Source organism: Vombatus ursinus, unplaced genomic scaffold (genome assembly GCF_900497805.2).
Source record: "Vombatus ursinus unplaced genomic scaffold, bare-nosed wombat genome assembly UNPS02014863.1, whole genome shotgun sequence".
Taxonomy (NCBI): Eukaryota; Metazoa; Chordata; class Mammalia; order Diprotodontia; family Vombatidae; genus Vombatus; species Vombatus ursinus.
The window spans coordinates 9,157,515-9,174,957 of NW_020954641.1; the positions used below are offsets into that span (position 1 = coordinate 9,157,515).

A 17,443-nucleotide genomic window follows, 5' to 3' on the forward strand; every position below is an offset into this window, starting at 1 on the left:
GGATTTAAGCTAAGAGCCTTTCCAGTAAGATCAGGGGCAAAGCAAGGATGCCCACTATCACCACTATTATTCAATTATTGTATTAGAAATGTTAGTCATAGCAATAAGACAATAAAAAGAGATTGAAGGAATTATAATAGAAAATGAGGAAACAAAATTGTCACTCTTTGTAGCTGATATGATGGTATACTTAGAGAATCCTGAGAATCTACTGAAAAACTAGATGAAATAATTAACAAGTCTGGCAAAGTTGCAGGATACAACATAAACCTATATAAATCATCAGCATTTCCAGTAGGAAGAGACATTTAAAATAACTGCCGTAAAATACTTGGGAGTCTATCTGCCAAGAATTATATGAACACAACCACAAAACACTTCTCACACAAATTAAATCAGATCTAAACAATCGGAGAAATATTAATTGCTCATGGGTAGGAGAAGTCAATATAATAAAAATGACAATTCCACCTAATTTATTTATACAGTGCCATACCAATCAAAATTGCCAAAAAATTATTTTACAGAGCTAGGAAAAATAATAATAAAATTCATCTGGAAGAACAAAAGGTCAAGAACATCAAGGAAATCAGTGAAAAAATGTGAAGGAAGGTAGCTTAGCAGTATCAGATCTCAAACTGTGTTACAAAGCAATAATCATCATAGAATAATGTGGTATTGGCTAAGAAATAGAGTGATGGATCAGTGGAACAGATTAGGTATACAACACACTGAAGTAAATGACCATAGTAATCTAGTGACAAGCCCAGAGAGCCAAGATTTTGGGACCAAAAAAAAAAATCACTATTTGATAAAGACTGCTGGGAAAACTGGAAAGCAAGGGGCAGCTAGGTGGTGCACTGGATAGAGTATTGGCCCTGAAGTCAAGAGGACCTGAGTTCAAATCTGGCCTCAGACCAAATACTTGACACTTACTAGCTGTGTGACCCTGGGCAAGTCACTAACCCCAACTGCCTAAAAAACAAAACAAAACTGAAAAGTAGTTTGGCTGAAACTAGATATAGACTAGCATCTCACACTGTATACCAAGATAAGCTCAAAAGTGGTACATGATTTATACATAAAGGGTGATATCTTAAGCAAATTAGGGGAACATGGGGTTATACTCTGCTGATCTTCAGAGCGGACTAGAAGCTAAAATAGAGACCTTGCTCTGTTCCTGGGATCAAAGTCCCACAACTGCTCCTTGCTTCTGAATTTGCTCCTTTCAGCCTAGGAGCTAAGGCAGCAATTTATGCACGAGTGTCATGCCTAGACACAGGTCTCCTAGTACACCCTGAATCTGTGACCTAGAACTGGGTAGCAGACAAAACATCTGTCAGTTGGGACCTGCTTTAACACAGAACCCCAGTATGGGTTTTAGGGTGTCCTGGGATGGGTCTGGGTAGGATCTCCTCTTGCCTAGTGTGTACAACTTACTTGTTCTTTGGTACTAGAATGCTTTGGCTGCAGTACACTTTTGGCCAGGCCCCATCGCCAGTATCTGCAGACCTTCCTATCTGTCTCTCTACGCCAACCTGGAAAAATGACTTAAGAACTTTTTTAAAAATTTACTCATTAGGATTAGACCTGGTATGCTTTCTAGAACTGTTTGGAGGATTTAAGGGGGGGATTTAAGTTCACTATACTACTTCCTGCTACTTTGCAATCTTGGCCCTACCTCCCTTTCTAATCTTTTTATTTTTACTCTTCTCTCTATACTCTATAGTCCAGCAATACTGCCCTACTTACTGTTCCTAAGACAATTCTCATATTCATGCCTCTATATTAGCTGGCCCCCATGTCTAGAATGCATGCCCTCTTCATGTCCCTTTTTGGAATTAATGGTTTCCTTCAAGACTGTTTAATTTCAACTTTCAGAATGAAGCCTTTCCCAAATTCACACAACTACAAATGTCCTCACTCCTCAAATTACCTTGTATACTTTTTGTGTATGTATATGTGTGTGTGTGTGTGTACGCTGTCTGCCATTAGAATGTAAGCTCCTTGAGGACAGGGAGTATTTAATTTTTCTCTTTGTATCTCCAGTGGTTGGCACAGTACCTGGAATATAGTATGTGCTTAATGCTTGCTGATTGACTAGCACTTTAAATCTTTTAGGAAAGAATAAAAGCTGTGCCAAAGTAAAATGGGATACTTTAAGTTTTCATCACTTCAAGGATGTTGTAAAAGGAATTCACACTAGGGTACAGGTTGCCTTGGATGCCCTCTCAAGTACCTTCCAATGTTTGACAGTGTATGAATTTAGAATTCAGATTAGAGTTTTTATTATCTTTTAAGGCAAGATGTACTTTTTGTGGGTTTGAAGATCTCTTTACGCTCTAGCAACTATAGCTTTGGACCTCTGTCCTAACTGAAGGCTACCACAATGCATCAGGCCTCCACTTATTACTAGAACACCTAAGCTGGTGATGGGGCATGTGGGAGGGGGGAGGTCCTAAATGAACACTAAGGATCCTAACCCGGCACCTAATATCATTTTTTTATCACTTGTTTTGGAAGAGTGGGACTATATCAACTGCTGCTCTCAAATTGGAATCTATAAACATCTTTGATTCAGAAATATATTGAGATTGCATCAATTCTGCCTTGTTCTGCCACAACGATGCCCCAAAGTCCTTCCTTATCAATGAATGCTCAGAGACTGGATTTACAAGCTTGAACATACTGCCATGTGAAGAGGCACTACCTACTACGGTTGGCTTCACTAAGCTATATGAGAAAAATAACTCAGCCCTCCAAAATCATCAAATGCATCTTAGACACCAGGCTCCTTGCCACCAGCACTTCAACAAGGAACAGACCCTAGGGCATGAGGTCAAACTAGGAGTCAAGCAAACAAAAAGAGGTTAATGATGATAATGATGATGATAGTCAGCATTTATTTAGTACTTTAAGGTTTGCACATTGCTTTACAAATATTATTTCATTGTACCCTTACAACAATGCTGGGAGGTAAATGTTATATTATCCCCACTTTTCAGATGAGGAAAATGAGGCAGTAAAGGTTAAGTCACTTGCTCAAGGTTACATAGCGAGTGAGTGTCTGAGGCTGGATTTGAACTCAAGTCTTCCTGACTATAAGTTCAATGCTCTACTTACTATGTTGTATTTCTGACTGTACATCACCTTTTGCCATCTTTGGAAGAGGTAAGATTAGCTGCTAAGTGAGTTCTACAAGGCCATCATCATAAGACCCTTGAGTGTGAGAACCCTAGTCCACTGGAAATTTCCAACCTATGGCTAGCAAATTGCTACTTCTTTCCTATCTAATCCTTGTGATTCTAAGCTGCTTAAATTAAAGTCCTCTTTCTCTGTTATCATGTCACACTCATTTATCTCCATTTACCTTGGCCCAAATCCTTCTCAAGTCTCTATTCTGCCCTGCCCTCCCTTTGTACTATGTTCTTTCATTAACACATTTTTTTGTAAATCTCATACTCCCTTCCCTTATACTTTCCTCAATCTTCTTCTAGCCACAGCAAAAAAAAAATGCCTCCTTCCCAGAAAATATTGCAGCTCTGGTCATCTGTAATAGGTATGTGTTCTCTGATGCCTCACAACACACTTGACCAGGAGTAGACAAATTTTGTGCTCTTCACTGCCACATATAGACCCTCCCTATCCTATTTTTACAGAGCAAACTCTCCTTTTTTCAATGGCCATTCAGTCTATATCACTCTATCCAAATCCTTGTTAAAGCCATACACTGGCTTTTAGGGCATTTTCCCTCCTTTCTAAGAAGTTCAGTATCTGACTTATGGTATTCCTCTATGTTGAACCCCTGACCATACACTTAGGGACTTCAATTTTGTACCCTCAGACAACCTGAACTCCTGATTCATCAACCTTATTAATTTTTATGAGGTGACCTTCACTCTATCTCAGCCATACACAAGCACGGTATAGCTTGTTTGTACATACTGTTTGCACATGGTCTCTATCATCAGACTGTAAGATCCTTGAGAACAGGGAATGTCCTTTATCTTTCTTTGAATCTCCAGGGCTTGGTACAGTTCCTGTCATATAGCAGGAGCTTAATAAATGTTTGTTGATTGTCCTGATTTGACCATTACCCATACCTGTTAGACTATGTTCCAAAATTCTGTATCCTAGCACCTTGTTCTCCGTCTCACTCTTCAGCAACATCGTTATGATCTTAAATCACTATACTCCTCCTTGCTCTGCCAATCCAATGTTTCTACTCTGGTCTCATCTTCACTCCTTCACAGTCTTGACTATATAATAAAGTACTTTAACTATACACACTATTCTCTACTCTTGAATAACTTGACCTCTTTTCCTATAATATTTTGTCAAACCCTAACCTTGGGTTTTCTTTACCATCTGCTTTTTACAATCAGCTAAGCAGCCTAGTGGATAAAATATTGGACTTGGAGTCAGGAAGACCTGAATTGAATCCTGCTTCAGACATTTACCAGCTATGTGACTGTGGGCAAGTCACTTAACACCTTTTGGCTGCAGTTTCCTTATTTGCAAAATGGAAATAATAATAGTAACTAACTCACAGGTAGCTTGGGGGAATCAAATGAGATAATATATGTAAAGAGCTTTTCAAACCTTAAAATATTACATAAATATTAGCTATTATTACTGCCTTCTACTCATATGCTGCTGAAAACTAGACCTTATACAATCATGTAGCCCTAGTCCACTATACACTTGTGTTACCTAATCTTCTCTAGATCCTTACTGCTGCTTGGCACCAAGCAACATTCCCATTCCCCTTTCCTATTAGCTTCCTACTTTACTAAAAAAGTGGTCATCACTCCTAAATTCTTTGCTCTTTTTTTATTATACCTCACAATATCTTATTCTTTCTTCTTTAGCACTAGGCTGTTGGAAAGATATGGCTCTTCACTTTGCTTAGGCCAAACTCTCTACTTATATCTCTAATTCCACTTCTCTTGTCTCTTACAGAAGCTTGCTCTATGATCATTACTCTCACCCCTTCTAAACTTTCAATTTCTTCTCAATTCCTGGCCTCTTCTCTCCTGCCAACAAACATGCTGAGGTTTCCTCTATGCTTAAAAACTTCCAATTGACCCAGTTATCCTCTCAAACTATTATCCTGTATCTCTCCCTCTTTTCACAGTCATTCTCTTAAAAGGCCATTTAGTCATTTCCTCCACTTTCTCACCTTCTATTAATTTCTTAGACGTTTGAAATAACTACTACTTACCTGAAACTAGTCTCTGCAACATTACCAGTGATCTTATAATTGCTGAATCCATTTGCTTTTTCTCTCTCTTCATCCTTCTTGATCTCTCTGCAATTTCTGACACCGTTATTATTTCCTCTTCTTGGATACTATCCTCCTTTTTGGCTTTTGTGAAACTGCCCTCTTCTAGTTTTCTTCCTACCATTCAAACACTGTTTCTTGGTCTCCTTTGCTGGATCATCATCCATGGCCCAGTCATCTCTCAAGGTTTGCCCTGGTCCCTTCATCTCAATTCACAAGCACTGCTTCAAACCATGCCACCTCTATCCACCAGAGATTTCACCCCAGGAGCTTTGCAGATGCTAATAAGTGAGCTCTTGCTTGATCCTATCCCTAACTAAGCCTCCATTAACTCCAAACCATGATGCCTCTACCCAAGTCATCACTCTGACTTCCATTCCACCAGAAACTTGGTACTCAATTAGAGAATATCCTGAATTCTAACACCTTATTTTGTTCTCAATTAAGTGTTTATTTCACTTCCAGGACATTAGCTTCAAATCCTGCATGGCCTTCCGCCCCCACTTTCCACCTTTTCTTTTATGTGCTATCTTCCTCCAAAAGAATGTTAGCTCCTTGAGGGTAGGGACTCAGTTGGTTGTTTGTATTTGTATGCCTGGTATATAGCATGATGGCTAGAACATAGTAAGTATGTAACAAATTTCTTTATTTCCTTCCTTATTTCCTCCCTCCCTCCCCACCTTCTTCCTTCCCTCTTTCTTTACTTCTTATCCATAGGAAAGAGAGATGTCAGTGCAGGCAAACAAGCCAGTAGGCTGCAATTGTTGCCAGAGGTGGGCCAGGGCCATGTACAGCCTGCACAGGCTCTGTGTGCAAACACAGAAGAACAAAGGACACCCATGAGAAAGCCTCAGGGCAGTTGGAAACAGGACATGAAAACCTTGGGAGAATGGTAGTAACCAGCACAGTGCAGCAGAACCCAGACGGGAACAACCTGGGTGCCCAGGGGCTTCAAGGTTTAGAGTGCTCTAATCCTGAGATGTAAGAGACGGCCCTAAACATATAGCACTACAAATCTCAGAGTTCCAAAGGAGGCTTAACACTGACAGGTGGAAGTCAACACCGAAACACCATGGGGCAGAACCAGGCTCCTGAACAATCACCCGGGTTAAGAATTAAAGCTAAAGAAATTAAAAAAAATATTTTGCCAAGCAGCATAAAAAAAATTATTTTAGATGTAGAAAATCCCCAAAAAGCCTAGAAAAAATGAGTAAGTCTGTAACAACCTCAAGCAGATTCAAAGAAAAAAGTAATTTGCCACAAAGACCACATGAAAATCTAAAAGAAGTGAGGAAGGAAGTATTTTTAAATGAAATGAAAGCTCTGGAAGAAAGAAATGGAAGGAAAATAAATATTTTAGAACAAAAAGTTCTAAAGTTCTAAAGACTCCCTGAAAAGTAGAAGAGATCAAAGAGAAATCAATGTCTCCATGAAAAAACAAGAAATAGTGAAAAAAGAAGAAAATGTAAAAATTTTACACATAAAACACCTGATCTTGAAAAAAAAGGCCAAGGAGAGGGAATTTAAGAGTCATTAGACTCAATGAAAGTCATGATTTTTTAAAGAGACTAAACATTATATTTTAAAAAATCATAAATGAACATAGCCCAAGTATATTAAAGCCAGAGGGCAAAGTAAAAATGAAATGAAACCACTAAACATCTTCTCAAAGAAAACCCCAAAGGAAAAGTCTCTGGAATGGCACAGCCAAAACCTCCAGCTGCCTTATCAAAGAAAAAAATTTTTGCAAGTATCCAGAAAGGAGTTCAAATACCAAGGAACATATAAGAATCAAGGATCACATAAGGCCCTGAAGCTTCTATTAGAAAAAAGAGAAGCTACTGAAGCAAAATATTTCAAAAATAGAGGCTTAAAATCAAGTTCTGCTTATGCTGCAATGAAAGAGAAGACTTTCAAGCATTTCTGATGAAAAGACCAGAACTAAATAGGAACTCAGAAATAAAAACACAAGGGTCTAGAAAAACCCAGAAGGTTAAATTTATTTGAGCAACTAGAAGGGACTGGATAATGATAAAGTACTAAAATGCCAATGGAGAAAAGAACTAAGTGCCCCTTTAGAACCTTAATGTCTTCAAGAAGTATCGAGGAAGTTAAAAAAGGAAAAAGGAACTGGGGGTGGGAGGTTTGTGGGTGTGGATTGGTTCTGGGTCTAAAGAGGGAAAAGAAAAGAAATACTGTGAAGAAAGGAGGAAGGGGATGGAACTTCTTGTTTCTCACAACTGGACCATGCAAAAAGAAGAGTAGACAAAAATGGAAGAAGGGTTGGGGAGAAACCTCATTCTTATTTGAAACATACAAAGGAGGATTGAACACAAACCTATATATACGTAACCAGTTTGTTATATTAATCAAATTCAGTAGGGAAACAAGCAAAGATTAGGTGGTTTAAGAGACAGGATAATACCAGGAAGGAAATATTCACAAGCAAATCAATCTTCCTGAACCTGGAGCAATTAAAGAAAAAAGAAAGAAAAACTAGAATGGGAGGGAGGTGTGCCCATCAATTGAGTATTATGGCTGAACAAATTGTGGTATATGAATATAATGGAATATGATTGTATTGTAAGATCATTTCAAAGAATCCTGCTTCATATGAACTGATACAGAGTAAAAGGAGCAGTAGAACAATCGATAGAAGAACAACAACATTGTAAAGAAAATCAGCTTTGAAAGACCGAAGAACTCTGATGGAAGTAATGACCAACAATGTTTCCAGAAGACCTATAATGAAACATGCTACCCCTCTCCTCAGAAAAAATGTAAAAGATTCAAAGTGTAGGAGGAGACATATATTTTTGGTCATGACTGTTGGGTGGATTTATTTTGTTTGACTGTGTTTATTTGTTACAAAGGTCCCCCCCCCCCACTTCTCTCTGTTTTTAATTGAGGAAGTGGGGGAAAGAGGAACATCAAGGGTGATGCCACAAAAAGGTCTACTGAAACATTTTTTTTAAAGCACAGTAAAAGGAGAAGGAAGGGGGTGGAGCCAAGATGGTGGAGTAAAAGCAGTGACTTGCTTGAGCTGTCCCCTAAACCCCTCCAAATACCTGTAAAAATGGCTCTAAACAAGTTCTAGTGCAGCAGAACCCACAAAAAGACAGAGTGATACAAATTTCCAGCCCAAGACAACCTGGATGGTTGATTAGAAAGGTCTATTGCAATGGGCTGGGAGAGAAACACAGTTCAATGTGGGCACGCAGGCAAAAACCAGGCCTCAGAGAACTTGGAGTAGGCCTCAGAGGACTGAATCATAGACAGCTGTGGCAGTTTCCAGACTTCTCAACCCACAAATGCCAAGACAACTTAAAAGGTCAGTGGAAAAGTCTATGCCTGCGATGAGAGAGAAGCATGGTCCCAGCCCCAGTCCCAGCCCCAATCCCAGCTGCAGCCTAGGGGCAGCGGCTGCTTCCAGAGCTTCTGGGACACAGAGTGAGGGGGAATCGAGTGGCTGATCAGAGGGGGATTGCAGGGATCTCTTTGCTGGTGCTGAGATAGGATTCTCTTGCTTTGCCCCTGCTTGGATCTGGGTCACAATTCTGGGTGGCTGTCCTGGGGCAAGAAGGAGTGCTGGTGGGTGGAGAGGGAATCCTTCTCATAGTTTTAAGGCAGAAAAGAGTGCTTGTGGTCACTCATAGACTAGAGCCCAGGCCAGGAAAGGAATAAACACCTTGCCCTTGATCATACCACCTTGGAAGACTTACAGGTCCCTAGAAGTATCTCTGAAAACAGCTGCACAAAACCCCCGAAGCTTGGGACAGTAAATTCTCCACACTGGAAGCAGATCCCTATATTAACAAAGAGTTTAAAACACAAGTAACTGGCTGGGATCATGAGCAAACTGTGCAAAAAAAAAATCAGACTGTAGAATCTTTCTTTGGTGACAAAGAAGATCAAAACATACAACCAAAAAAAGACAACAAAGTCAAAGCTCCTACATTCAAAGCCTCCAAGAAAAATATGAATCAGTCCCAGGCCATGAAAGACCTCAAAAAGGATTTTGAGAAACAAGTAAGAGAAGTAGAGGAAAAACTGGGAAGAGAAATGAGAGTGATGCAAGAAAATCATGAAAAACTTGTCAACTAGGGAGCTGAGACCCAAAAAAAATACTGAAGAAAATAACACCTTAAAAAATAGCCTAACCCAAATGGCAAAAGAGGTCCAAAAGGCCAATGAGGAGAAGAATACCTTAAAAAGCAAAATTGGCCAAATGGAAAAGGAAGTCCAAAAGCTCACTGAAGAAAATACTTCCTTAAAAATTAGAATGGAGCAAATGGAAGCTAGTGACTTTATGAGCAATCAAGACACTGTAAAACAAATTCAAAAGAATGAAAAAATAGAAGACAATGTGAAATATCTCATTGGAAAAACAACTGACCTGGAAAACAGATCCAGGAGAATTTAAAAATTATTGGACTATCTGAAAGCCATGATCAAAAAAAGAGCCTAGACTTCATCTTTCAAGAAATCATCCAGGAAAAATGCCCTGATATTTTAGAACCAGAGGGCAAAATAGAAATGGAAAGAATCCACCAATCTCCTCCTGAAAGAGATCCCCAAAGGAAAACTCCTAGGAATATTGTAGCCAAATTCCAGAGTTCCCAGGTCAATGAGAAAATATTACAAGCAGCCAGAAAGAAACAATTCAAATACTGTGGAAACACAATCAGGATAAAGCAAGATTTAGCAGCTTCTACATTAAGGGACCAGAGGGCATGGAATATAATATTCCAGAGGGCAAAGGAGATAGGATTACAACCAAGAATCACCTACTCAGCAAAACTGAGCACAATCCTTCAGGGGAAAAAATGGACATTCAGTGAAATAGAGGACTTTCAAGCATTCTTGATGAAAAGACCAGAGTTGAATAAAAAATTTGACTTTCAGATACAAGACTCAAGAGAAACATGAAGAGGTAAACAGGAAAGAGAAATCATAAGAGACTTATTAAGGTTGAACTGTTTACATTCTGCATGGAAAGATATTTGTAACTCATGAGACCTTTGTCAGTGTTAGGGTAGTCAAGGCAATGGGGTATAGAAATCTATCCTGCCCTACAGGAAAATAAAAGAAGAAGGGGATAAGAGAAGCGGAGGAGATAGAATGGAGAGCAGATTAGAGGAAAGGGTATTCAGAATGCATGCTGTCTTGGGGTTGGGGGAGGGACGAGATGGGGAGAAAATTTGGAACTCAAAATCTTGTGGAAGTGAAGGTTGAAAACTAAAAAAAAAATTAATGAATCTTTAAAAAAAAGAAAGTAAAAGGAAGTTCAGAAAGAATAGGCAAAAAGACAGTTTCAAAAGTAACATGTGCAATGTATTACATACTATTTTTTAAAAAGCAAGCAGGAAGAAATGGAGAGTCACAAGCTTCTTTCTGTGTTCTGCATATATAGAATGCTTTTCTGTTTAAGTTCAGAATAAATTTTTTTAAAAAATTTTAAAAGGGAACTCATTATCTTCCCTGCTAAACCTACTCCTCCAAACTACCCTATTTTTGTTGTGGACACTATCACCCTAAGCTATTCAAGTTCAATACTCTGAAGTCATCTTCAATTTCTCCTTCTCCCTCACCCCATATCCAATCAATTGCCATTTCTTGTCAATTTTACTAGAGGTAGACAACAAGTCTTCTATCTACCCTCTTTTCTCTACTCACTTGATCACCATCCTATTTCAGGTCATCATCTCTCACCTAGATTATTGCAACAGCCTCTTAATTTGTCTTCTTGAGTTAAGCATCACACTTCTCTAATCCATCCTCTACATAGCTACCAAAATAATTCTCGTAAAGCAAAAGTCTGACGCTTTTGGAGCGGCAGTGTGGTATAGTGGATAGAGTGCGGGACTTGGAATCAGTTAGGCCTGACTTCAACATTTAGCAGCTAAGTGACCATGAGTAAGTTACTTAACCTCTCTGAGCTCAGTTTTCTCACCTGTAAAATGGAGATGATAATAATACCTGTAACATATAAATCATAGACTTTTGAGGCTCAAATGAGAAAATTTATGTCAAGCACTTGGCAAAATTTTAAGTGCTATGTAAATAAAAGATATTACTTAAGTGCTATGTAAATATCAGGTATTATTATTCTACTCACCTGTCAAGAATCTTCAGTGGCTCCCTACTGCCTCTAGGATAAAATACAAACTCAGTCTGGAATTTAAAGCCTTTCAAATCTTGCTCCGGCCTACCTTAACAGACTTTTCATAATTCCCTTCATGGTCTATCTGCTATCCTACAAATTCTGCATTTTATCTCCTATCTCCATGCTATTGCTTAGACTGTGCCTGGAATGCACTTACACCTCTCAAAATACTAAGCTTCCTTCAGGGCTTAGCTCAAAGGACACATTTTATGGGAAACCTCTCTTGATTCCCCTAATTTTAAGTGCTTTGTCCTGCCTCAAATTATTCATCTACTTATCTTCATATGTGTTATATCCCCACAACAGAATGGAAGCTCCTTGAAAGCAAGGATTGTTTTTTACTTTGTCTTAGAATCTCCAGTTACAATTAACTGTCTCATACATAGTAGGCACTTGACATTTGCTGAATTCAATTATTGGCAAAGAAACAAAAAAGGTAAAGCGAATATAGAGTGAATTAGAGAAATAAAGTAAACTTTAATAATACTATACTATACTATGTATTAATTTAATCTCTTTATGTTCAATATTCCAACATACTATCAGTCTCTTCCCCAAGCACTGTTGGAGACAATGTTCTCTCTCTTCTTCAAGTATCCTAGAGAACTCTGTCTGGATTTCTCCTTTTCTGCTATCTATGATATTTCTCTCTTTACTTGTTAAAACCTCCTAGTGGAACGTAAGCTACTTTTGAAACAACTGTTATGTCTATCTTTGTATTTCCTACCCTAAGCATGGTGCCTGACATATATTAGATGATAACAAATCCTGATTGACTGATTGCATATAATAGACACCTAACAAATGTTTATTAAATGTGAATTTACTATCTTATGTTATTTCATTTATCATATTTCTATATCTTAGATTATTTTTCCCTTTCATTCAATATTCTTTTAAAGGAGGACAGGTCTTAATTAATTACTTTTTATTATTTATTACTACATTTATATTTTATATTATCATATTTATTATTATTATACATTAATATTTATTATTTAATGAGTCTGTATTTTTAGAAAATCTAAATATCAACTCTCTATGCATTTGGAAGAAGTGATATTCTTTAATTAACCTAGGAATGAAGATAGTTGAGGAAAATTATACATCATTTTAAGACTGCATATGTATACTATGCCTAATATATTTCTACTGTTAAATTAATATTTTATCACATGTACACAAGAACCAGGAAAGACAGTGTAAGGCTGCTATGAGATCACTAGACTAAACACTAGAATATTAATAGAAAATAATAGTAAAGTGAATTGTATAAACTATACTGTCATTTAAAATATGGGGATGAAAAAAACTAACAATGAGTTACATATTTAATGACAAAAAAGTTGACCTACAACTGTGTAGATGAAGCAAATGGAAAAAGTCTGATCTTGTGGCAAGAGCTCAAGCTTCTAGGTTTAATTCCAGCCCTACCACTAACTTTGAGCAAATCAGTTAAAACTCTTGAGCTGTTAGTTTTCTCATAAACAAAATAAATACAATAGGCTTACCTCCACAGTATATTCTAGCTCACTGCCCTCAATGGTGATTCCGAACTTTCTTTATTCTTGCCTTCATCTTCACACATACTTCAGCAAATGACCTTTCTACTTTACTGGGAAAATAGAGGACATCTTCTGTCAACTCCTTCTTTTCCTCCATTTCATGCCTCAAAATCCCTCTCTATATTCATCTTCTTCACACTGGTAGCCAAGGAAAAGTTTACCTTTCTTTTCAACAGGAGCTTCTATCTATTCTTAATTCGATGCCTATCTCTTCCAAGAGTTGGCTACGTTAAGCATTCCCTTTTTCTCCCTTCAGTCTTTCCCTACTGACAGACTATTTTCCTACCATTAAAAAAATTAACTGTACTTTATTCCTTCATTTCTTCATCAATTCTCAGTGTTCAATTCCTTCAAACTGGCTTTCAATCCCACTATTTGAATGAAATGAAACACAGAATCTGAGTTGGAAGGGATCTCTGGAGGACAGAGCCAACAGTTTAGGAGTTCCACCCCAGCCAACCCCAGCCCTAGCTAGGCTCCTGCTATCCAGATCCTACCAGAATTTCCCCTCTGTAACAGTTGTTGACTCAGGCCCTCTGGCTGCCTAAGGACACATCTCTGAATAAGCAGGGAGATAATAATTACAATCCTTCTGCTAAGATGGAGGACCTTACCAACCAATAAGCACTGAGGACCCCTGTGCCCTCTAGGCCTCCAAGCATAGCCATATCCATTGATACTACACTCTAAGAACCCACTGTGACTTGTCATCCACATTGTTGATATACCTTAAGGACCATCTAGCCTTTCCTTTTACCCAGTAGCTGAGCTCTCCTAGATGTGTTGTCTACCTCAATTACAATATGAGCTCTATGAGTGTAGGGGCTATCTCACTTAACTGTTTGTATTTCCAGGGTTTAGCACAGTGCCTGGCACATACTAAATACTTAATAAATGCTTTTTCATTCCATTCTATTTCATGGTCATTTAGTCCAACCTGTACATAAAAATGAATTCCTTCAACAGCACATCCACCAAGAGGTCATCAAGCCTTTTCTTGAAGAACTCTAAGAAGAGGGAACTCAATATGTTCTGAGGAAGCCCATTCTACTTTGTGGTAGTTTTAATGGTTAGGAAGATTTTCTTTATATCAAACCTAAATTTTCCTCTTTGAAGTTTCAACTCACTGTTGCTAAGGAGCCAAGGAGAAGACTTCTGTAATATGACAGACCTTCAAAAACATGAAGATAGTTATCATGCCCCCTCTAAGTCTTCTACAGGTTAAACATCCCTATTTCCTTCAAGCAATCATCATATGTCATGAACCTGAAGTGCTTCATGATCTTGGCACACTCTTCTGGACACTTTGACTAATCAACATACTCCTTAAAAGGTGCTCTCACTCCCCAATGAAAAATAATTGCTAAACCTGCTAAATCCAGTGGACTTTTCTAAATCTTCATCAAATGAAATCAAAATGGATAATGTATACCAAATGTTCTGAAAAAGTATATAACATTAAAAGTGTAAGGTGTTATCCTTATAAGGATAAAAGGAAAGAGGACTGAGATGGGAAGTAAGGGGATACACACAAACTAACATCATCCATCTCTCTCAAAATTCACCCCCAAACAAATGACACGTAATAAAACAAATAGGAGAAGCATTCCTAAATTAGAACCAAGGGCTATTCGTTGTAAATATATAGGGATGGTCCTACTATACTAGTTGTTTCACATAGAATTACTGAAAATTAGTTATTTTAAGAGATGGCTCATCAAAATAATAGAAAGCTTAATACCATTTGATTAAGTGACTAAAGATAACTAATTTCTTGTAAAGCTTTATAAACAATTAAGTAGCTGATAGACCTAAGAGTCAAATCAAATGATACTGACCTTCTTGGACTGCTATATCTATGGATCTTCTGGCAGATGATTGTATCAGTTTCTGATAATTCTGTGCACTTTGGTCAAATAACTGTACAAGAAGAGCACATGTCTTTTCATATTCACATCGGCTGACAGTGCACAGCTGTTCTAGCTGTTGAAATACAGTAGCTGTATCATCCAGTGGATCTTCCAAACCATCCCTGAAAATATAGCAGACCAACTTAACCAAATACATTAAAGTACTTTTTATATTTGTAAACAATGCAAAGACTTTAGAGGATTCTGAAATAATAATAGTTAATGTCTATATAGTGCTTATTATATGCCAGGCACAATGTTTAAATGCTTTACAACTAGACTCATTTGATCCTCACAGCAACCCTGGGAAGTAGGTGCTATTATTATCCCCATTTTACAGATAATGAAACTGAAACACACACAGGTTAAGTGATTTGCCTCAGGTCACATAACTAGTAAATGTCCAAAGCTGAACTTGAACTCAGATCTTTCTAACTCTAGGCCCAGCACTCTATCTACCGCATAGTAAAGGTAGGCATAAACTAAAAACATTTAATTTTTCAATACCTGATGACTATGGAGACAGATTCCAATCGAGAAGTAATATATGCCTTTGTGATTTCAGGTGCATATGTATCCAAGAGATGAGGCTCGGTTGATTTCACAAAAGGTACAGATGCTACCATTCTCTGCCACAGAGTTAACAAATAATGAACACTGTTGGGGGCAAATTCCCAATGCTATGAAAAAAAAAAAAACAAAGCTCATTTTAATTACGCTGTATGTTATCCCATGATAAAAATGAAAATATTCACAACTATGCTATTTAGATAGGTATATTTTTGTGGGGAAAAAAACCAATATTCCCACAAATATATAGCATAAAATAAATTCCCAAATTACTTTTTAAAATTTTCAGTCAAATAACATTAGTATATTAAATTATCCCTTACCTGAAGACTAGTAATGGTAAAATTAGCAATCAACCTGATAACTTCTGGATACTCCTTCACCATTATTAATTCTCCCAACTGGTAGTTAGTCTTTAAACGAGCCAAAAATCTACAGAATTCATGGTAATTTCCTGGTTCTGCCAAACCCTGAATTATGAAACACAAAAGAAGTACATTTTACAACTACAGAGCTAATAATCAATGTGGTACAGAAGAAGAGAGGGGACTTGGAGTGGGGATGACCTGACTGCCATGTCACTGGCTGGGTGGCCCTATGTAAGTCCCTTTACTTCTCAGTGCCTCAGGTAACCCTTTAATGCTCTGAGTTCCAGAACAGGGCTATCACTTGGAACTCTAACACAGTAACACATCTTAAATACCAGAATCCATGAAAACCTATATAGCTAGTGAGTGTGCAGGCTGTATTTGAAATCAGGTCTTCCTGACTCCAGGTCTAGTGCTCTATCCACTGAGCCACCGAGTTGCCTCTCTTTAAGAATAATACAAAGTATCAACTACAGTGCTTGGCACAGAGGCTACTGCCTCTGATGGTGACTTGTGTCATTAAAAACTGTTAAAATATTTTATAGTAAAATTCCATGATTTTGGCAAAATTTGGAAGTTTCACCTTGAAGAGACAAAGCAAGCACATATTTCTCTGATACCACATGAAAACACATGAATTCATGAGTCGCAATATAAGCTCAGATAACCACTACCATTTTGCAATATTTTCTTTCTGTCCAAAGTTATATCCCCAAAACACTGATAACACGTTCACTGAGAGAATTAATGAATATCTACTATAACTCCAAAGTACAATGTAACCTTTAAGAGTCTTTATTTTAATAATAAATCATTTTTTAAACAAAAACATCACAAGTGAAAATGAAACTTGTAAGCACACCACACTATTCACCCACAATACTTTCTTTTATCTGGCACTAAAAATTGCAATGGAAACTCTACAATGAATTCAGGGAGCTACAGTCTGGAAACTTAAAAATTGTATCTGTCCACAAGAGGGCAAAGGGGATCTCTTCTCAAATGGAAAATGCCACTTACTCAAATACTAACATTACAACTGATGCTAAGTGGTTTCTCTCTCAACATAAAGAGCTAGATAAGATGGATATTAAGTTACATGAATCACTTTAATAATATTAGTATGGAAAGTCAATATGATGTAAAAGGAAGATGCAAAAATAGATTGTCACTCATTACTTATTATACAGTTAATAAAACTCAAATGATTGAAAAATGAAGGGAGTAGGAAAGTCTGTGTCGGGAAAATGCTTGATTTTTTTTATAACTGCTTTAAGAGAACATTAAGAAAATAGATACATATTAACTAATACACAGTTAGTGACCCATTTTCAGATGTAAACACCCTAATCATGACTGACTCTACCCAGTTTGCCTAGCCTACCTTATTCATCTAAGATATACAGAGAATAAATTTATGGGAAAATTGGCCAAAAAGCTCAAAGATGTAACAGTACCTTTCTTTCAAGTCTTTAAAAGGAATGTAAAGGTAGCCAAATTAGAGTTTAATTGTATTTGGATCACAGTGTTGGAAGTTTATCACTCTTTTTTCATATAAAAAACTGTGTGGGCATACATAG

General features: G+C 37.5%; 1 protein-coding gene across 5 annotated transcripts in view; it reads right to left on the bottom strand.

The window, feature by feature from the left end:
• The window catches only part of RANBP17 (RAN binding protein 17), a 329,638-nt gene that overhangs the window by 274,457 nt on the left and 37,738 nt on the right, over positions 1 to 17,443 (bottom strand). For all 5 annotated transcript variants that reach the window (XM_027841755.1, XM_027841754.1, XM_027841758.1 and 2 more), the window contains 3 exons: positions 15,819 to 15,965; positions 15,433 to 15,605; positions 14,854 to 15,047 (listed from right to left, as the gene is read on the bottom strand). In XM_027841755.1, coding sequence (XP_027697556.1) covers positions 14,854 to 15,047; positions 15,433 to 15,605; positions 15,819 to 15,965 — 514 coding nt within the window. The remainder of the gene's footprint in view (positions 1 to 14,853; positions 15,048 to 15,432; positions 15,606 to 15,818; positions 15,966 to 17,443) is intronic.